Below are 22,256 nucleotides of genomic sequence, written 5' to 3' on the forward strand. Positions count from 1 at the left end.
GGCTGCCACAAAGCGCCCGGCAGTGCCAGGGGGCGGGCAGGAAGTGTATGTTGCCCTTGGGGACAGATACGCCATCGCCGCGGTGTCTGTGAAAGGGGAAATGGCGAGTAAGGGGCATTTTCTTCACTAGAGAAGAGAGGGTGGGCGCGCTTTCACAGCGCTGGCTGCGCTTAACTCAGAGCAGCCTTCCTCAGTGTTAGCAGTCCTTTGCTGATGCATGGGCTCGTTTTTTCATCCACCGCACGCTTGTGGATGATTACGTAGAACAGACGCAGAAACAGGCATGGAAGCAACGTGTCATGAAGCTTGGGAAGCTCGGGCATCCCCTGGCTTGCAGGGCTGGGGATCCTGCTAGAAACCGTGTGTTTAAAAACGGTTGGTTACTCCGGACCAGGAAAAGTGAAGACATGCTCAGGGCACGGAGCGTGAGCTCCACCAGGGTAAGTAACACCATTTCGTGCCTTGACCTGCTGGTGCAGGATTTGGGTATCCATTAGTAGAGAGATGCTACTTCTGAATGTGAAGAGCATTAGTGCAAGCATAGAGGAATTAGCAGGCCAGATTCTGTCTGGGGTTACTCAGCATCTGTACAAATCTCACAGGTTGTAAGCTACTTTGGGCCAAGTAGTTTCCAACTTCAAGTGATGCAGAATCAGACCAGGACCTTGCCCATTATTTCGGACATAACAAAGTAGTATTACAGGCGTTCCATCTCCCACTGCAATCCATTAACACTGGCTCCCCGCATCAGGCGGCGCCTTTCCGGCCCTTCTTGAACTTCTCTTTCATCCGTTTTCTCGACAGATCCTGAGCAGGCAGGCTCACAGCGGTCCCTTTGCCTGCCGCAGTCGCTCACCGCATCGTCGGGTCTAAAACCACAAAAGCTGGCGCTGCGGAACAGCGGATGTACCGCACACCCCCCCTGCCGCTGGCAGAGGACAGAACAGATGGCTGCTGATGCGTCTTTTGCTTCTGCAACTTCGGTGTGATGTTTGAGCCTTCGGTTACAAAGCCGGTCACTGTAGGCAAAAGGGAAGAGGCTCACAGGCTTGTGGGTAGTGTTCCAGAGTTGCGTTTCTGCTGTCTTAAGGCAATGCAGACCTCTAAGTTCAGAAGGGGTCCGTGGAAAGGCTGCAGAAAGCTTGGCGGCAGTATGTGAGATAGCTCTGCGAGCGTGTGTGTTACATCTGTCCTGACTCTGCATGCAACCTGGAGTTCTTCTGTGCCATTATAAAGCTGCATCTGTGCTCGGTGCACAATGACTACAGCAGTCTCAGGTGGGTTCTGCTGATGACAAAGGAAAGCAGTAGCAGAAGAGCCTGAATAAAGAATCTGTAGTTACTTTAGCAAGTGGGTGTAAACTGCGAAATCTGCAGGTTTCCCCTGAAAATGAGCACACTTTTCAACCCCAAGCAAACATACGCTTTAGTGCACTTTCAAACTGAGTAAGTTGGGGAAGGTGGAGAGGCAAAAAAACAGTTGTGGTTTCTGGGTGCATTTAGTCTAGAAGCTTCTACTGCTGTCAATTTGCAATTTAACATGGATGATTTACCTGGTTACAGGTTAAATCTGTAGGTGGTATAGAGCTGGTTCTGTGCATAGACCCTAATATACTGAGGAACACAAAAGCACCTAAGCTGGCTCTGCTCCAGCAAGTCTTGTTAGGGAAGGCATAGCAAAAACATGAGATACTTCTTTATCTGTCCCCTGACTAATGAATCTGTATGGTACTGAATTTACATTCTCCAGTGTCAGCACTAACACACAAGTTCTCTGCACTCCCAATATGTCAAATCTGACCTCTCTTTTCACCTAGATTCTCTAATAAACCAACTATATCATAGAATCATAGAACGGTTTGGGTTGGAAAGGACATTAAGATCATCTAGTTCCACCTCCCCTGCCATGGGCCAGGGACACCTCGCACTAAACCATGTCACTGAAGGCTCTGTCCAACCTGGCCTTGAACACCTCCAGGGATGGAACATTCACCAGTTCTTTGGGCAACCCATTCCAGTGCCTCACCACCCTCACAGTGAAGAACTTCTTCCTTATTATCTAACCTGGACTTCCCTGTTTAAACCTGTCACCACTTGTCCTATCACTACAGTCCCTGGGGAAGAGTCCTTCTCCAGCATCCTCAGGTACTGGAATGATGCTCTGAGGTCTCCATGCAAACTATGTTTTGGTTTCAGTAAGATTTTTCTGGTCATCTGCTTTATGGTTGGCAATGAAGTTTCTGTTTCAGACTAGTACTTTTTCAGTTAAATACTTAATAATCCAGCATTTAAAAATTGCAGTTTGTAGAAATGTCTCTAAATCAGCTACAACTGGCAAACGTGCTAGAACCAAATTCAGGAAAGTAATAAATAGTGAAAAAGGAAAGGAGAGCTTTTAGTGAAGATCTCTTACAGGTTTTATGTATCTCATATTTTCAGCCATTCGCCTGTTTTTAGCACAGTAATGCAAACTCTTAGATAAGTAATTTAAACCCAGTACTGCAGGTTAAGTCCCTTAGTAACTTTTCAAGGACTGCTCAGATACTGCTTAAGGGCCTCCCTTAGGGTGCAACAGACAAAAGTTGAAAGTGGGCTGTATGTGAAGGGCTTTGTGGAGAAGGGGACAGAGACAGCAGAAAAAAGGCTGTGGATTTTATAGATGATGTCAATGCTGTAATACTTTCACAGGGGTATGTATGGGTAGAAAATAGGTTAGAAGAGTCTGCCCTGTTTTCTAAGGCTTCTTTAAAGCCTTAAAAGGCATGTTTATAGTATTGTAGCATTGCAAAGGAGCCTTAATATCATGTCAGGTTTATTTTCAGAAGATGTATAGTACAGACAACTACAGACAGTAGCTAAGCAAGGTGGTAAGAATATAAAGGAAAGATTTCAGAACTCAATGGGTACACTCAGGAGAGGTGAAAATGAGAATTTTGGCAATAGCTTTCAGGCAGAGCAAAAGGACAAGTGAGGTGATTGCCTGAAAAATCAGAGAATAGCTTGGGTGTTAAATGTCCTGAAAACCAAAGGAATTGCACCAAGAATCTTCAACATCTTCCCAGGACATGAAGGCTATCCAAAACTGGTCGGCAACATGCTGTATTTATGAACAGGTTTAAATAAAGTTGCTGGAGATAGCAAGGTTTGAACATAAAACACAGAAAGATGATGTAGGGCAATGCAGCTCAGCTGTAGCTTTGTTGGCAGGTCCTACACAGGCAGGAGCAGAACTCAGGGTGGCCTAGCCCATCAAGAAGGAAAGACCTTTGGGGTCAGCTGTCAAAGGGTCAACTTTTCAGATATGTCATAGGTCAAGTCACTGGACTGTGTAGGTTGACCAAAGCCCTGCCATGACAGGCTGTGGCTAGGAGTTTCACTTGCCCAGTTGTGTGGATCAAGCTGGCACCACAGACTCCCACAAAGATCGATAAGAGGAATACAAGTCTGTGCAAGCTCAAAGATAACAATATGAGATAACAAGTCACAGAATAACCAAAAAGGGAATAACCCTGAATATTAATTTCTGATTGGAACACAAATTGAGCCCAACTCATCATGAGCACTGGGCTCATGCTTGATTGGCTTGAAAGGGATGAGAATGAGGCATAAGAAAGGAATATAGACAGAAGCCATTACACTCTGCCGAATCAGACTAGCTGCCCACTGGCAGATGGACCAACAGCACAGCCATGAGCAGGAGCACCCCTGATGCCAGCTGCCAGGGAAGACGCAATTTGACACAGTGTGGCTCGAGTCTGGTGAGGACATGCTCAAAGCCAGATTGGACAGAGGGAGCAATGTTAAGTTTATGTGACTTCCATATTATTTTGTTGCAGTAAGCAGTGCTTTCCTTGAAGTTCACAGTAGGGTGCAAGCCTTCATCAGTCTAATCCTATGCTGTTAGTTTGTGTGACATGTCTGTGACAGGCCAATAAGGATGTAACTGTTGCCCACTGCCTGAGTTACACCCTGCCTGTTCATTCCCAGCTTCAGTGGGCTGTCCCAGAATCCCTGCTTTCCCTTTCTCCCCAGCAGTATATAGCAAAACAAAATCCTGTGTTGTCTTTTTAGTTTAGAAGGGGTAAAGCTGTGTGTCCTGCCCATGGCAGGGGGGTTGAAACTAGATGATCTTAAGGTCCTTTCCAACCCTAACTATTCTATGATTCTATGATTTTCCTTATATTTTGCCACATCACTGCAGACTATAGTAGACTATCATGGCCCACGTGCGAAGAGTGTTAGGTCTCTTCTGGGTTCCTTTTCAAATGAAAACAATGCTGCTACGCTCATCCCCTGCTTTAAAACCCAGCAACCTTTAGAGGGAAATGATCTGAGCTGTTACATGGCAGAATGGGGTTGGAAAAGGGCTCTGTGTCTGCAGTTCCGGGAGGTTTCTGAGCTGCTCTGCTTCTTGTTCACCAATAGATGTCAACACTTTTCTAAAACTACAGGCCACAGAACTTGCATTTAGGCAAAATCTTGTTTGGTTTGTTGTTTTTGTTTTTTTTTTATTGTTTTCTAGTAAGGTTCTGATTTGTTCTGTGCTTCTACTGCTTACTGTTATTTGGTAATCTCATTTATGTGATATGTGCTGTGCCGTTTAGATCACAGATGTAGATTTTTAAAAATACTAAACAGCAGGATTTTGTATAGACATCTGTCCATAGATGGCACAGCAGCATTTTACTAGGCTTAGAAATCAACTGACCAATTCTCTTGCATTTTTAATAAAAAGGTACTTCTTTTTTTCTAATAACTAAATGCTGTGGTGGTTAAAAAAAATAAGAAATTCCTTTGGTAATTGCTTTCTTGACCCAATTTTAGAGTTGTCATTAATTTACAACCTAGTTTACTTCTTCTTTGGCTCTATTTCCCTTTACTGTATTTAGCTTTGTTTCTTTGACTTTTGTTATATAACGTTAGAAATGCTTTTTTTGGTGTATTTTTTTCTAAATTTATCTTTCCCATGTGAGCTTTCTGGCTTGGCTGCCTCACACTTCTCCACTGCACTTTTCCAGTAGTGTCAGGGGCAGTTCAGCTTGGACATTAGGAGAAGGTTCTTCACTGAGAGGGTGGTCAGTCACTGGAACAGGCTCCCCAGGGAAGTGGTCATGGCACCAAGCCTGTCAGAGTTCAAGGAGCATCTAGATGACACTCTTAGTAATATTGTTTAATTTTAAGTAATCCTGTGAGGAGCATGGAGTTGAACTTGATGATCCATGTGTTTTCCTTCAAACTTGAGATATTTTACGATTCTGTGATCTCCACGAGGTGCCTTCTTTTTACAGTAGCTTCGAGCAGTTTTTCAGGAAAGGTTGTCGAAGTTCAAATGTTGTATTCCCTTTTGCATGCAATCCATTGCACCTGAATTTATTGATTTATTGCTTCATCTCACCACCCTTCTTGAACATTGCTTGATCTTTACATTTCAGGGATTACTGCTTTAGCCTACCCCACTGGTGGCTTCATAGTGCTTATGCTTTCAGAGCTGTTGAAAAGGGTTGAGAAGCATGCAGAGCATACCTGAGATGTTCAGTCCTGAAGACTTTGAAGCATACCTGGTGCTTGCTTATTGTGCAGGCAGATAGACTGTAAATCTGCAAGATAGGAAAGACTGGAAAGCCCAAGAGTCACCCTATTTAGAAGAGCAGCCAAATCCCTAGGAATTGTCTCACTTGCTTAGGCTGCCTGTGTTCCTAACAAGTGATCCACCTGGTGGCTGTCCTGTGCCTTTTGTCTTTTCCCTCAGATATCACATAGTCCCATACTTTTTACTCATGAAGATCCTCACAGGCTTTACAAGGACCTCAAAGACTCGCCCCAAAGTGACCGAGCACCTGACATTGTCTATTTCCCTTATGCACCCTTAGAGCCCCCCCAGCTTATGTCTTTCCCAGAGATATCCTTCCTGAGTGTACCAAGGGGTACACCTTCCTGTGTACCACATCCCTTTTGCCTGGGTATGATGGCTTCTTGGGCAGCAGATGATGCATTCTGAATTCTGCATTTAATGAAGCCCAAGTACGTCCCCTCATAATTTTGTCCCATTTTCAGAGACAGAAGAAAGACTAGGAGAGAATTAGTCATCTGGTAGGATTTATAAATATATGCTCCAATACTTACTCTCAATATTCTCAGATCTGCGGGAAATGGATGTGGCATCTGTCTGGATGTGAGAGGTGGCAGGGGCAGGAGAGAAGACAAGGAATTGAATCTTTAACTCATTCAAGACAGTCATGGGGAGCTTCCACTTCCATGTTAGGAAGGGAGGCAGCTAGGAACGAAGATCTTTCTCTTCCCTCTGTGTTGCGCACAGCTCTAATAGTTGTTTCCCTCCTATGTAACATGACATACAGCTCAGCCTTCTGCAGCATCCTACAATTCTTGTTCAACACGAGTGTTATCTGTGCCTGCTGGGTCTTCTTCCTTCTCTGTAGAAAGAGGAGTTCACCTGTAGTTGTGTCTGCTCAGGGTCTAATGAGTACTCTTTCCTTCCTTCTCTCCACACTAAAATGGTTAATACAATGGAAACAGTGAAACTGTGATTACACAGAAATTGGGAATTCTGTTACATGGTGATAATTGCATTCAGGTTAAGAGAGAATTCAAATCCTTGCCAAGACAACCACACTTTGTTCTGGAAAAATGCCAGGGAGCACCCATCGTTTTATTTGCGTGGAGTTTAGGATGTTAGCTTTCAAATCCTGTAATAAGGAGGGTGTGAGCTAATAAGTAAAGATTGTTTTTTACTACAAACCTAGTCCTGTAGGGTAGTCCTCTGTGGAATATGAATTGCTGAAACTACCCACCTGATTTTCCTCTCCTCTACAGTAGGGTCAGTGTATCAGTACGTTAGTATCAAATCCACAGAAGCCACCAGAAAAAAACGTTAGTATTTTCCCAAGCTGTGTCACTACTCTGTTGCATGATTCCTGGTAAAACAACGTAAACCACTTAGACCTCGTGTTTGCCTCTATGTTTGCCTTTAAATGTAGGGCTTATTCAAACCTGGGGAAACAAAGCTGGAATTCAGACTAAGCTAGCAAACCAGCACTAAATTACTGGGCAGTGCAATTTTTATCATATGCTAATCAGCAGCGTTGACTCATAATTCCTATGTAAAACAACAGTGGAGTCCCACGAGAGTCTGGGTGAAAAAAAAACGGAGCTTGCAGGCATGTCTGGAGGATAAGCAATGGGAATTGTACTGTCGTTCTTAATCAGGTTGCTGTTTCCAAGCACCCTGTGGCTTCTGACAAATCCAAATCAAGGATGCTGCTTCTCCAAGGATTTTTCTATTTCCCTGTGTTTGCATGCCAAGAATTTGCTTTCAGGGTAGCCATATCTGAAATGCATTTGAAGATCAGAGAATGCAGCTCCAGTGCTGGCATGGTGCTGCCAGGGAAACGGCCGGGCAGGCCCCGGAGCAGCTCCCTCCCTTGCCACAGGCACTGTGCTCCAAGTCAGCCTTGTGAATCCTGAATGGCAGGAACTGGGTGTGACTGGGCCGTACTCTGCCTCAAAACCTTCCTGTTTTCACAGTCACAGCCGCCCAGGCTCAGTAGAAGATAACTGGTGAAGACCCGAGTTAAACTTTCAAACTGAGGAAGCCTGAATAGAGCACTTGACCCACAGACCTCAAAGGGCTTGGCAGTCGAGGTCAGTACCACTCTCCTTACTTTGTAGATAGGAAAACAGGTGAAACAAAGCTACAGAAGAGGGAAATTGTTTCCTTGAGATCATGGGGCATTTTGGATCAGGGAACTAGGGCATGAATCTCCTATGCTCAAACCTGCTCTTCTAGGTACTGTGACTTAAATTCACAGTTATTCCAGGGGAGTTGGTTGTCTCCATAATTTCTGCTGCCTCTCCTCCCACTCACAGCACCTCCTAATACTAATCAGGAGCTTATAGTGCCTAATCAGAGGTACAGTTTTGGAATACCATCTCGCAGCAACTGTGTGCAGCTCAGTATGTATCCAATTAGGAATTAAAATGTGAACTGCATGTTTAAATTATGCCATGTATTGTGTTGATAAGGTCTTTTAACTTCCTGGCTATTTCCATGTAAACCACCTCTATCAGGCAAGTTCTTGTAGACTTCCTGGAGCCTCTGGCACTCTCCCGCTCTGTATAAATCATTAGTGGGAAAGTGAGTATTTTCATTTCTCTGTTCCCCTCCATGATGCATAGCAGAATTTATTGAAACAATCACTTTCTTTTCCTCCATCATCTTGATATAGTTGTCACTCCTGTTTAAATTGTAAAGAGTTAGATAACAAAGTCAAACAAGCAAACAAAAAGCATTCAAATCTCTGGAAAAGTTGTGCCTACGAAGCCAGTTCCAGTAAATGATTGCCATGTGTTTGGAGTTCCTACTAGACAACAAAAAAATGACTCTATAGGGTTGCTACAGCTGTTTGTGATTGCTGAGCCATACTGTACTGAATGCTTGTCTTCTCTCCACCAGATAGGTGTGACCTGAAGATGAAGCCCTCTGCCACCTATGAGATGTTAGTAAATGGTGTCGGGCCATGGGACTTCACTGGTGGTTTTGTTCCTTGTGAATTGCTGCTTGTTGGAGAGGATGCCTATCCTGTGCTTTTGAGCTCTAAGAAGCAGGTTCTGATTGCCATTTCACTGTATGGGAAGGGCCGGATGGTGGTTGTTTCCCATGAAGGAATCTTGAAGGACTCCAAGTTTTTCCAGTTCCTCACAAATGCTGTGGAGTGGCTCAAGCCTTCCCCCGAGGCCCTGGTTGGGGTCCATCCTCGTTTGGATTCCCTCTCCCAGCTGCTACTCAGGGCTGGCACCAAAGTACACGTTGGGGCAGAGCTTAGTCCCTCCCTGGGGGTGTACTGTATGGAGGCCTATGACTGCACGCAGGCAAAAGACCTGATTGGCTTTCTAAAGGAAGGTGGAGGGCTGCTTGTTGGTGGCCAAGCCTGGTACTGGGCTAGTCAACATGGCAAGGAGAAGGTGCTGTTTGAGTTCCCTGGGAACCAGGTGACCAGTGTGGCTGGTGTGTACTTCACAGGAAATGCTGTGGAGAAAGGCATCTTCAAAGTTGCCAAGAAAATTCCCAAGATCCCGTTAGTTGTCCCGTAAGTATCTGAATTGCTCTCCATCTAAACAACTGATTAGGTTATGCAGGTGAGGTGTTCATAGAAGATTCTTGAGGTGAGAAATGAGGATGATGGTTCTTGAATAGCCAGGATGGGATACAACTGTCTTTTTCTAATTGAAGGGGGATCTCTCCACTGGCTGCAATCAGAAAGTGAGGTGTCTTTGCTTCTAGAACAGCTGGGCCAGGCCTGGGGAATTCATTGGAAGGGGAAGGAGAAGAGGAGAGCCATCTTTTAGAGCAAACTGCCTGACAGAGTGTGTCTGAGTACAACACAGAACATGGAGACAGGAGGAGGTACCTCTCCCTCTCCCAGCACGTGTGTACAGGTTCAGGGCAAGTTTCCCACAGTTCAAAACCAGGTTGGAGATGGAGCACCAGGCTAGCCCTCTGGGCCGGGGTGTGGCTGGCAGCTGCTAAACCTGTTTAGCCTGTTATTTACAGAAATTCACCTTCTGCAAGTGAAACCTTGGGGCTGGCAAATAGCTGAGGAGGTGGGCTGGGTGCCACATCTCTTCTCAGCTCCTGACCCAGGCTGTGGGCAGGAAATCTCCATACTCCCAGTTTGTCTGAGGCAGGTGCTGTGCCATATGCCTGGGTACATACTGTGTTGACAAAGAGCCTCAGTGAAGTAATAACCGACGGAAAGCTGCAGATTTAATTCCTGTCCTATGGGCATGCAGAAGGGTAGCATTGTTTATTCTTACTGAGTTGGCTGTAGTGGCCACATAACAACAGATTTTTTCCAGGTTTTGGGGAAAAACCACATTTGGCAGAACCAGGAGAAAGTGTAAGCAAAGTAAATGAAAGTAATTAACATGTCTTTCTCCACAGTAACATACAGGAGTCATTTGGAAATAGCAGAGATAAGAGGGCCTTACACAGTATAATCTCTTTATATTGTGGAAGCCAACTAGCAGTAATGTGAGGATTATGTGATTCATCTTCTAGTCACTTGCTATTTCTCTAGCTGTGTGTCTGCCTGTCCATCTTGCCCATCTGGCCTAACTCAACAGTGTCAGAGGATGGGAGAAGACACACAGAAATCTTTTGGGCTTGCCTAGTTCATAATGACTAGGGTAGGGTAAATGGAGAAAGTTTCTGTTTAGGAGATAACAGAATGATGAGATAAATGATGTGCCAGTTCCCACATCATTTGCATTTTAAACAATACAGAAGGTCTTCTGATTTTTTAGTTCTGCAATGTATTTAGATTGTCAAGTAGCTCTTCATAGGTCTCGAAACTTTGTTTTGACCTCTTCTTTCTCTCTGTTCTTTTAAATGTGTCCTGAGATCCTTACAGATTTGCTTGGCTGTAAAAACTGAGGCTTTAAAAAGGGAAAAATTAGGTACTGGTGGATATTTTATTTTTTATGAAAGAACTGATAACATGAGGTACTAGGATAAGTAAGAAGAAGAGGGTGAGCTGTGCAAGGTGGCCTTTTGTGCAAAAGATTCTGAGGCTGCGGCTAATCTGGACCTCTCTTGGTTCTGCAGGCACCAGGCCAACCTCAGCCGTGATGCTGATTTTCTCCTGAATGGTGTGTTGGAGTTGGATTTGGTGACTGGGGGCATACCCTCCACCTTACTGGTACACGGCGAACTCTGCTTCCCTCTCTGCCTGGACAGCTCACACCGCTGCCTCTTAGCTGCGGGACGCTATGGCCGAGGCCGTGTTGTGGTGGCAAGCCATGAGAGCCAGCTGTTCTCCCCAAAGCTGTCCACATTCCTGCTCAATGCTATCTGCTGGCTGGATGCTGGGAGAAAGGGGCTGGTGGGTGTGGATGCCAGCCTGAAGAAACTGTGTAGCCTCCTCTCTCAGGGAGAGGTGAAGTCGCAGGTGTCACAGCTGACAGGTGACATGAGTGTGTACTGCTGCTCTTCGCATGGCATCAGAGAGGCGGAGAGGGTTCACGCTTTTGTGGCAGAGGGAGGTGGCCTACTGATCGGGGGCCAGGCTTGGTACTGGGCTTCCCAGAACTGCGGCAAAGCTGCTGTGGCACAATATCCCGGCAACAAAATCCTGAATCGCTTCGGGCTGAGCATCCTGGGGCAGAGCACCAAGGCAGCTAAGTACCTGCCTGTGGGGCCTGGGGAGCACTACCACTTCCGCAAGGCACTCGCTCTTTTCAACAGGCATGTAGACAAGCATGAGGAGGTCCAGGCCCCCATGAAGGACTGGCTGCAAAGGCTAGCACAAGACTGTGCTGCCTTTCTGCACATCCCAGTCCATGACTGCCCTGCGTATGCTTCGCTCCACCGCATCCTGACCAAAGTGCTTCGGAGAAGCGGGATCCCGCAAGTCAGCAAGCAGTGCCCTGTCAAGAGCAACTCCAAAGAGGCAGTTCTTCTGTGCATGGCAACTGAGCTGTCCTTAACCATGACAGACAGTGCAGCCCTAGTGCAGAAATCTGCTGCTGGGGTCTGTGCCCTTCCCATCACTGTGGAAATTGATGGCACAAACCCAGGTGAGGAGTATATCTCACTTCTTTCTGGCATCCTGTTGTGGGGATTGGTGGGATGTCTGTCCTCAGCGTCCATGTGTCTGCATACATCTGAACATGAGCACAGATGTGCGGTTTCACTGTAGGCTTCACTGTAAGGAGGCTGTCCTCTGTGTAGTGGCAGAAAGGCTCCTTATGTGACCAGTCCTGATTTCAGCACTCTGAAACACCCCATGAATGCCCTGTTTCTTCAGTATTGGTGCACTGTCACTTGCGGCAGAAGAACCGCCTATCAGAGGTGCCTCAGGGTACCTGGACAGCACAATAACTTTGGCGAGAAAGCTTCCTTGAGAAACTGTAGTCTCTATGTTGCAGGTTGTTGTTGCCATAATTGTGCTGGTACAACTGTCCATGGGGCCATCCTACAAAGAGGTAGGAGTTAGGAACAACAGGGTTGGTTTTTATCTTGATAATTTCAGCCAGTTATAGCACAGTCTCACAGCTTGTGTTAGCACAGTTGATGGAGTGAAGGTCTGGTTTCGGGGTGAAAATGAGGCTGAATATATTGGATTGAGCACAGTATTTTTGACCAGAAATGCTCAGAATTTGTGTCATTTTGCATAAACGAAAGAAATGCTAGGAAACCCTGGACACTGTTTCAAAACTGCCTTTGGTGCAAATTCAGCAAAACTGAGAAAAATTGGTGAAACATTGTGATATGGTCTAATTCGCACTTTTCCTTGGATTAGGTTTTGCTTGACAAAACCATCCTGCCTTCTTAGAGGGCAGGAAAGGCTGTCATTTGGGTGCTTTATGGCAGTTCAGCTCTTTTTTAGGACTCCTGCTGTTTGTGTTGAAATATGCTTGAGTAAACTTTATGTCAGAATTAGGGATTGGATTTTGCCTGATCAGTACAACAGAGATGAATCAGTTTTGTTCTGTGTTTACAGATGTTTACAGATGTTTACAGAGACTTAGGCAGAGGAGACTTGCATTTCCATGGGAAGACTGTCTAAAACCACTATAAATTGTAGCGTTATGGTGGGATACTCATCTTACAGTTACACCTAGCATAGCAAAGCATTTTAGGCTTTCTCATAACTTCAGGCAGCTAGAAACAGAAATTCCTGGTGCTGGGCCAGTCAGTAAAGAAAAATGCAATGTCAGTGTTGGTCTGTTATTTAGGAAATGTTTTATGACCATTACAACTTCAGACATGTTTAATAGCACCACAATATGCACCTCTTTTGAGGGCTTTAGGGTAAGAGGGTGGGAGTGGAGAGGTGTAGGGTTTTTGGTTTCTTCTCTTATTTTTTTTTTGTTTATGATGATTATTATTTTTAAAAGATACTAGTAAACACACTTAAGCTTGGCATTTACAGAGGTTCAAGTTTGGGTGGGCCTGCTTGCTAGTGGTGTGATGATCTTGTTCACACTGGTACCCTATTGCATTAAAACTGTATTTCTGACAGGCTGGCTAAAACATGAGACAGTTCTGTGAGTGTAGAGCAAGGGAAAATAAAACGAATGAAGAATCTTCTACTGCAGCTTGAAATCTCCGGAATCTGTAACATCAGGATGAAGAAGTGCTTGGCTGTTTAAGACTATGTTCTCTTACATTTTAGGTAAGACAGCCTGGAGGAGTACAGGACTCTATGCCCCTGAAGGACACACAGCAGTTATATCATTCCCTTGCCAGGTGGTGGGTGCTGGTCTAAAGGTAAGCTGTCCCTAATTTGGCTTCTGTTTATACCCATGTATTTGTCAGGTGAGCACTCAAAAATAGCACCAAGAAGGGTTTTATCACTGGTTTTGCTGCCTTTTCAGTTATGTCCTACTGCTGCCACTCTGTGGCACTTTTTATTAATTGGCTAATTTTTCACCTTGTTTCCCACTTTCCTGTTGGATTCCTCTTATTTCTGTGTGCTGGCAGGGTAAGTGAGTGTGGCTGCTGCCTGAAGGCAGCTGTATTGGAGTTTTTTGCTGTTACTGTGCAAAGAGAACTGATCAAGGTGATTTTCAAGGTTGAGATACATAGAGTCCTTCTATGCATCAAATTTAGTTCTGTCTTTCCAGATCTCTCATAAGGTGCTTGCACAGTGCTGTCACTATTGCTGTGTAGATGTACCCAGATCAGGTATAAACTGGTTACTTGGAATCTTGTTCTCTGCAAAGAACAAGCAGATAAATGCTTACCTGCTTGGATATTTTTTTGCAGTGAGCTCCCTGCAGCTGACATGGAAAATAAACTCGGTTGTTTCTCTCCAATTTCTCTCTGTTTCTCTACAGCCACATGCTGTCTGGTTTACTGTATGAGGAGCAAGGATGAGGCAGAATAAAAGAAGCCAATAGTGATCACATCTCTCCAGCTCATATGTTACAGGATGTGACTTTCTTGCTGGTGAAGGGTGAAGGAATTAGCAATGCAAGTACAATGCAACGACAGATGTCACTGCAGTACCCTGAACTGCTGGTGAAGGATGTAGTTGAGCCAGTAATAATGAGAGTATAGCTGTAAGACCGCCTGAGATAGGGATAGCACTAAACTTCACCAGTGTTTTTTTCACTCTCTTTGCTGCTTCTTGTCACCACAGGCTGAAAACTTGCACTAGGCCGGAAGGCCTCCTGTGTGTGTGCCCTGCAGGGACAGTGCTGCAGCAGATGACTCAAGGTGTTGTGGTCAGTCTGCCAAGTCACACTTGGAGCCCTTTGACCAGCTGTTTCTACCCTCCTGTTTGCCAGGTTCAGATTGGGTGTCACACAGATGACCTCTCTCATGCCACAGAGCTGAAACGGGCCCCAGTGGTGATACGCACATGTGATATTGCCAGCCAGAAACAGACTGTTTCCTGCCTCTGGGGTGGTCTCATTTACATCGTAGTACCAGCAAAGAGCAACCTGGGAAAAGTGCCCATCACGGTGGAAGGGGCAGTCAGAGCTCCTTTCTTCAAGCTTGGTAGGTTTGTTTACCTTGGTGCCTTTCTCCTTAGCACTGTTCAAGGATGCTGCTGTCCTGTGCCTGAAAGAAAGGATGATTCTGTGCTTAGGAATATCTTAGAAATGCCTGGGGTTAGGAATATCCATATTTAGTTTCCTTGCTTCGTTGTCCTCTGGGATTCCAGGACTTAGTCACGCTGTGCCTGTTACATGGCAGGAGATGGGTGAAGGAGCTGTCACAAAATGGGCAGGGTTTGTCCAAACCAACATTTCTTGGATGTTGGAGTTGTCATTTCCGGTGGAAACCATTGTGTTGGAAGGAGACAGGCTGACCCTCTGTCTCAATAAAGCTTGCTTTGCCTTCTGCCTGCTTTACTGTGCCTCCATATGGCCATTTCTAGTCTCTACAGTAAATCTCTGCTGAATTTCCTATGTTGCTCTCAGTGTCTCTTCCATTACACTGTTTCTTCTTGCTCTTCTGTCAGCTAAAGAAAACCAGGGTTGTTACATGAAACAGCAAATCTCTGATGAAGAAGAAGAAATGAGGTCATCAAGGAACACTGGAGAAGCCTGATACTTCTTGTTCTCAGATAGAAAACACGGATCTGTTCTAGCTATGCTACTACTCTGTTATATGCCAGTCTTTTTCTCTCTGTTTCCCATCCATTAAAGAGACTGAGGAGACTTCTCAAGCGCAGCATAAAGATTAACTAGCTAAAAGCCACCACCCCCAGTCATGCAACTACCACATACTGTTTTCCCAGAGAATTTTGTGACCGTGGTCTCTTTCTCCAGCTTAACGTCTGGGAGCATGTTCAACAGTCAGAGCTGTGCTAAACCGCTTTTCTGTGTTATTCATGTAGGGGAGACCTGTGAAAGAGAGTGGAAAGCCTGTATCCGGCACTACCCTGCTCCCTGGGCAGAACTGGCTGTTGAGAATCTCATCCTGACAGTGCCATCTGACAGCATCCGGCGCATGGAGAACCCACAGCCGCTGCTGACCCTGTGGACCGAGATCATGGTGGCAATAAGCAAATTGGCAGCCATACCACCAAAATTCCCAAGGCCAGAAAGGATTGTAACAGATGTCCAGATCTCATGTGGTAGGTGTATTGCCATGTGGCCTTCTCAAGGGCTAAGAGACAAGTGGCCTCTAGCATTAATGTCTGTTCCTTCGAGGTTGTTTTTGCAAAGCACAGACTGGGAATATATGTAAGGTGTTAAATGACGGTGACCCATGCATAATTTGTGACCTATTTCATCAGGATGAAAACATGGTAAGGCAGGGTTTGAAAAATGTGTCGACCCTTTCAGGTGCCTCCCACTCTCTCTGAGTGTTGTCTCACTCAGCTCTTCTTCTGCCTGCTTGTGTTAAGAGGCAGAGCTGCTGACTACAGTGGCTTTGACTTGCGTGTAGTTCTCATTCATTCTCCCTCCTGAGTGCACTGTAGAGTCAGTACAACTGGGAGACAGCTGTCTGATTTCTGGTTTTGCCCTGTCTCAGCCACAGGACTGTTCTCACACATTCAGTGCCAACTCTTGAACCTGTGTGTGCCTACCTGCTCCACAGGTATTGGTGGTTACTGTGAGCAAAGCTTAGCCAGAAAAGATGCGTGCCTAAGGTGATAGCAGTGGAGAAGTAGAACCAGTATCACTGTCGAAGCTCATGACTCTGTAGTTTTGCAGCTGTTGCTCCATCCCCTCCTGAACTCCCCAGTTCTGAACTGAGTGGATTTGATCTATAGTCAAATTATATGGTAAATGTGGAACTTTGCAATGCAAGTTTTGTTCAGCTGTTTTTCAAAATAGATGGATAAATTCATCATCCCACAATGAGACAAGGGCTAGGCATGAACACTAAGCCCTTTGCTAAGCCACATGGAAGGAATTTGTTGCACAACTTGGGAGCAAATGCCAGTTTAAAAATCATAGTCTGCAGACATAAAATTCCTTTCTGTTTTGAGTGGAATAAATGGTTTCACTCACATTTTTGGACCTGATCTTTTTGGGTGCTCATGGCTGCTAAATACATGTATCCGTCTTACTGAAAAAAAGAGGGAACTCAAGATCTTAAATGGTTCCTGCAGGAAGGGCCTTGCCATTCATGTTCTCAAACTTGCTGTAAGTTCTCTACAACCGGAGTGTTGTAGACAAAGAAAGTTGTGTAGGCTCCCTATGTAGTGAGCGTAAAGGACTGCTTAATCCCCTGCTACAATAGGTGTTTGAGTTCAGGTATGTGGCTCTTGTATAAAGTTTTGGGAACTTCAAAAATAAGGACAAATTAGGAATGAAGACACCAAGGAGACATAAATAAAATCCCTTGCAGTGCAAGATTCTTGCCTAGCATGATGGTAGGAAGTTGTTTATAGAATAGCTGTCTCTGAGGTTAAAAACAGGCTTAAGCATGACCAGCTTTGCAGCCCTTGAGCATGACAAACTGTGACTTCCATGTGTCTCATCCATACTGCTGATTACTGGAGCACAGACATGCAGTATCCACACTCTGCACGGGAAGACTCAAGCTCTGCCAGAGTGCTGAACCACATTATTGCATGGTTGGATTGACATCAACTGTGCTCAGTTTGTGAGAGTTCAGGTGGATTGTGGGCAATAGTCAGGCTTTTTCCTTCATCCTGAAATCTCAACTTCAGTCCAACCATGAGCCTATGCTTGTGTAAAACTGTGCTTAACTGACCCTTCTAGTAGTACTACCTTTATACTGTTTATTTGATTATTTGTTAGGGTGAAATCTAGTATTTCCATATCTCACAAAGGAAGAAAGTTTTCATTCATGGTAATACAGTGTGATTTGTGAGATGAAGGAAAGGCACTAGAGAATTGAAAGAAAAATATACAGTCATTTATGTCTAAGAGGCATTGGGGTGATCACTTATGATGTGTGTTGGTACCTATCTTTCCTGCAGGCTGGATGCATGCTGGCTACCCCATCATGGGGCACCTAGATTCGGTGAAGGAGATGTTAGATGTGAAGCATATGCAAACTACTGGTCTTTGGGGTCCTGTCCATGAGCTGGGACACAATCAACAGCAGCAAGGATGGGAGTTTCCTCCTCATACCACAGAGGCCACCTGCAACCTCTGGTCTGTCTATGTTCATGAGAAGGTGCTGAGGATTCCCAGGCATCAGGCCCATCGGGCTCTGAAGTCACAGTGTCGGGAGGAAAGGATAAGAGAGTATCTGAAGAAAGGTGCTCAGTTGAAAGACTGGAACGTGTGGACTGCTCTGGAGACATACCTGCAGGTAACTGGGAAAAGCAGGTGTATTAGAGCAGTCAGTGAAGCGTGTGTCAGAAGAATGTCTGCAGCTGTCATGTCTTGTGTTTGCTTACAGTCTGGGTTCATGCTGGGTCTAGAAAGCACCTGAGATGTGTACAGCAGAGTGTCTAATGCTGACGTCTCTTGAAAACCCTCCTTTGCCAGACTTGGGCTTAGCCGCTCAGGGAGAGGGCTTAGTGCAACATACAAATCTTTTTCCCTAGGGTGGAAACAGGAACTGCTCCTTGTTACACAGCATGGGAAAAGTGTGAGCAAACTTGGGCACAGCTCTTTAATCTGCTGCAGATTTCCTGTAGGACATTGACCTAGTTGATAAAAAAACCCTTGACATTGTAAAGTGTGTAGAAGAGCCAGGATTCTAGCAGTATCCTGGTGAGTTACATGGCTAGGCTCTGCAAAACATAGCAAAGAGCACGGTGTTCATACCAGCCGATGCTCTGAGTAGAGCCAGTGTAGTCCATCATGCGACAAGGGAACAGGTTCTGTTTATCCTCCTGCACATGTAATCGGATCCCTCACTGTGGTCAAGACTCTAAATCAAGAAGCCTGTCCTAGATTAAAGTGCATTATCTTGAGGAGCATACAAGAGAGATTTTTCACTTTCCTCTTTCCCTTAATCCTCATAGGAACTGCCTAGTCCAGAGCTAGTCTCAGCACCAGGAGTTTTCATATTAACAGGAAATTATCAAAGGTAGATAACCTGCCTGTTACACCTTTTCTGCCTAAGGTATAAGTGCTGAACTGCTTAGCTGTTTCAGCATGATGGAGAATTTGTGGAATGCAGTTTAGTGTCAATCTGTTTCATATCAGAAAGGGAGATGTAAGTCATGGCTTTGTAAAGAACTATGGACATTGAGTAGACATTCTGCATCCTGTCATGCTGTTATTCCAAGTCAGCTCTTCATAGTAAGCTTATCTTGAGCAGCAGTGTAGGTTGTTGTAACAGCAACAGCAGTTTTTCCATCTGAATCCCTTTTGTTCTTATTCCTAGCCAAAGCATGCCCTGCTCACAATCTCTGCTTCCTGTTTTCTGATTGCTCCTTGTTCTCCTGCGCTCCTTCTTTCCAGGTTTTCTGTTGGTGTCTTCTTTGATGCTTTTTCACTGCAGAAGAAGCTTTCCTCTGCTCAAAGCAGCAGCTTGTATAATAGGTTGGTGACATTTCTGGCTGCTCCCAGTGCATCTTTTGACTCTGTTTTAGGAGGTCATTGTAATGGGAAGTGTCTTTTTCTGTATCTAATGCTCTGAATTATGCTCTGAAGCCTGAAAGTTCGATGCGTTCATCTAACTCTACATTTATTCTAAAAACTGCTGCAGAAACCTATGGGATTTTCTATTGCTTACAACACAGGTATACTTCTAGGGAAATGAGAATTTCATTCTTTTTACAATGTATTCTTCTTCATCAGTTGCAGGAAGGGTTTGGTTGGGACCCGTTCATCCATCTCTTCTCTGACTACCAGAAAATGTCCACCGTCCCAAAAGACAACCCTTCTAAGATGAATTTATGGGCACAAAAGTTTTCTCAGCAGGTGAATAAGAACTTGGCTCCATTTTTCACAGCCTGGGGATGGCCTATCAAGAAGGAGCTGTCTGTGGAACTGTCCTATCTGCCCAGTTGGGAACAGGACCCAATGAGATCCTATAGACTATGAAGGGAAAAGATGTAAATCTTGATTCTCATACTAGGTATGGCCTATCTTTTTATCCTTGTATGTTGATAGCTCATGACAGCATCCATGATAGCTCACTGGGCGCTTAGCTTTAGCTTCTTGCTGTCAGTCGAGGTCACCCGCAACAGAAATTCAGCTGAATCTTATGTGTGGATCAGCAATGATCTAAGCCATTTTCTGAAGGGTTAAATGATGAACAAACTTTGATCTGGGTTTTTCACCTCAGGAGGACTAATTCTGAGTATATTGAGTTCCTGCAGAACCTGTATCTTACAAAATGGAAGTTTTCTGGGTGGAGCAGTCACTGGAGCAGTCTCGAGGGCAATACCAATACAACACTGGATTTTTAAAGTAAATAGTAGCCTGCACGATGTTGTATTCTTCAGTTATAATCGCAGTGACATGAGATTTTCACTGTTGTTTTGGTTACCCTAAAATCCCTAATTTTTAATTGCTCTAAGTATGCAGAACTTTCACCCCTACTATCATGAAAGTGACCTTATAATGCTTATATACAGCTTATACAATACACTGAAATGCTGTAGATTTCTTCCTACATTGTATGACTGTGGCCCAACATCCAGCTTTGTGTGCATAAGTCAATCATAAGTTGCCATAGCCTGACAGCAAGATACATGCCATGCAAGACAGAAGAGTGGAACCAAAGAGGGAATTTGATTATAGTCAGAGAGGAGGAAGACAACAGTTCATCAAAACAGAGGCCCAGCCTTTTCCAAGGAGCAACAGAACTTAAAGTTTTTGCTACTTTTTTCACAATTACTTGGCTGTTACAGGAACTGGCAAACATGTTAATGCTTAGCCTAATAGCATACCAGTCCCAACGCATTCCTTGTGTATCAGCAGTAAATAAAACAATCATGTGGACTTTCAGGTTGTGTATGTGGTCCAACTTCACTGTCTCACAGTAAAAAAATAAAAAGCCTAACTAGAAATGACCCAAGGATTTGTTACAGCACCTTTTCATTTTTGTTCTGGCCCAGATGTGGTTGATTTTCCTTTAATTCACTGGCCTAATATTTTTCTTTGTCTTTCAAATTTTGTTCAACTCTTCTTCCTTCCTAGTATATGTTGTTCTTCCAGTAAAATAAGCGCAGAGGCTAATCTTACCTTAGACAATGTTTTAGTACTGTTTTGGTCCTGATTTGGAGATTCAGATGAAAATTCGCATGGTACAAAGATTTAGACCTGACCCTATCTACTGAAGCAGAGTTCATCCCTAATGAGTTTACCAATGGAAGTTGGAATTCATGCCCATTAACAAAATCCTCAAAATATTATCAGATCTCTTACCTAAGTGTGACAGGATTTAGGTTGGTTTTTTTTTTTTCATGAATTGCACAACAAACCTGCAGATGTTTGGGCTATTTTGAGGGAGCTGCTTTACTTAATCATCACACCAAACTAGAGCATTGTTTTAAGCTTAAGTTGCCTTCTATAACAGTGAGCACCTGAGCACCATGCCCTCCAAAATAAATAGAACTCTGCGAAATATACAGACATAATTCTGGTAAATTATCCCTGTTCTTTTTTTGAAAAAGAAACAGTACAGTACAGCTTGGGCGATACGACGTACTTTGTGAACTTGATAGTTCACATTGCTTAGTGCCTGTGGGCTTTCATGAAACTGTAAGCCAAAAATTCACTACTTAGATGAGACTCCTTTTCAGCGTCAAATGAGTTGCATTCTTAAGTATCTGATATTGTCTTTCTCGTATGCAGTGTTTGTCTACCTTCTCTTTTTGTACCTACATGAAAAAGGGTTAAAAGCAGAGGATATTACTGAAACCCTAGGCTACATAGATGAATCAACAACTGTTACTTTCTGCATTTGCCTCTACAGTAAAAATCAGCCCTATTGTGTGACACTAGATTAAGTCTTACATGATAATAATTTAGATAGATAGTCTCTGTGCCTGGATGGAACTGAAAAAACAGCTGGCCACTGATTACTCTGGAACACCCCTGGTAAGGGAAAAAGTCACTGTCTGAGAGCACAAGTGCTTGCAAACCAGAAGCCTTGTCTTTGTTCAGCATGGCCATTATTTGGATTCAAAGATCATGGTGGACTAAGAGCCCAGGAGGTCAGAAGCTGATAGAACATAAGACTGGGGCTCTTCCATTGTGTGGTTAACATGTACATCACCTACTTGTGTCTTTGGACCTATGTCTTTCTCCGGGTCCTAAGGAGGCTCAGTATTGCTGACTTTGAGCTCAGTACACTGACCATCTTGATGATTTCTTTGGGAGCTGCTTGGAGTATTGAATTCGATGGGACTGGGTACATCACTGTTCTCCCCTAAATCAGTGCAGTCAAGATCCTCTACACAGATGAAACTGAAATACAAACTATGGCAATTCTGTGATCCATAGAATGCCAGTGTGTGAGCTTAGGTATGGAGCTGATGTGTGCACTGATGTAGACAGACTATGACTATGCTACAGCCTTCATATAGTAAATTGATATGTGGTTGACTGAGATTGCCATAAGCGGTGGAAGGTACAAAGTTAAATAGGATGACCAAGAGGTATAACAGAGCAGTGTTGGGTGTCACCAAGACGACTTGGCAGGTGCATGGTCTTTGGTATTGGTAAGGGATATGGCTTCACCAAATCGGCTGTGAATAAACCCAAGCAAAATGGAATATGTTCCAGCTCATGTAATGGTTGATAAATGTACCTAAAACATAAGAGAGCTGTGGTGCATGGCCTACTGCTGTTCCTTACATGGGAAAATACAGGGTCAGGCACAGAATCAGCCAAAAG

General features: G+C 44.4%; 2 protein-coding genes across 6 annotated transcripts in view; one reads left to right on the forward strand and one right to left on the reverse strand.

Annotated features, from left to right (window-relative positions):
- Positions 1-22,256, reverse strand: part of NECAP1 (NECAP endocytosis associated 1) — a 149,470-nt gene that overhangs the window by 80,338 nt on the left and 46,876 nt on the right. The window lies entirely within an intron of this gene.
- On the forward strand, positions 6-20,363 carry TCAF2 (TRPM8 channel associated factor 2). Of its 5 annotated transcripts, none has more exons than XM_061472255.1 (9): positions 6-440; positions 7,542-7,658; positions 8,470-9,103; positions 10,621-11,591; positions 13,193-13,287; positions 14,310-14,523; positions 15,368-15,607; positions 17,429-17,766; positions 19,209-20,363. In XM_061472255.1, exons 3-9 carry the CDS (start codon positions 8,487-8,489, stop codon positions 19,452-19,454), a joined length of 2,721 nt encoding a protein of 906 aa, XP_061328239.1. In that variant the 5' UTR covers positions 6-440; positions 7,542-7,658; positions 8,470-8,486; the 3' UTR covers positions 19,455-20,363. The 5 variants fall into 5 exon arrangements, with proteins under 5 accessions (XP_061328239.1, XP_061328240.1, XP_061328241.1 ...); XM_061472256.1 differs by having other exon boundaries at positions 8,474-9,103; XM_061472257.1 differs by lacking the exon at positions 7,542-7,658.

The sequence above is a fragment of the Pezoporus flaviventris genome, unplaced genomic scaffold (assembly GCF_033815535.1).
Source record: "Pezoporus flaviventris isolate CSIRO_AGI_PZ_B2104156 unplaced genomic scaffold, CSIRO_AGI_Pfla_v1 ptg000070l, whole genome shotgun sequence".
In the NCBI taxonomy this organism is placed as follows: Eukaryota; Metazoa; Chordata; class Aves; order Psittaciformes; family Psittacidae; genus Pezoporus; species Pezoporus flaviventris.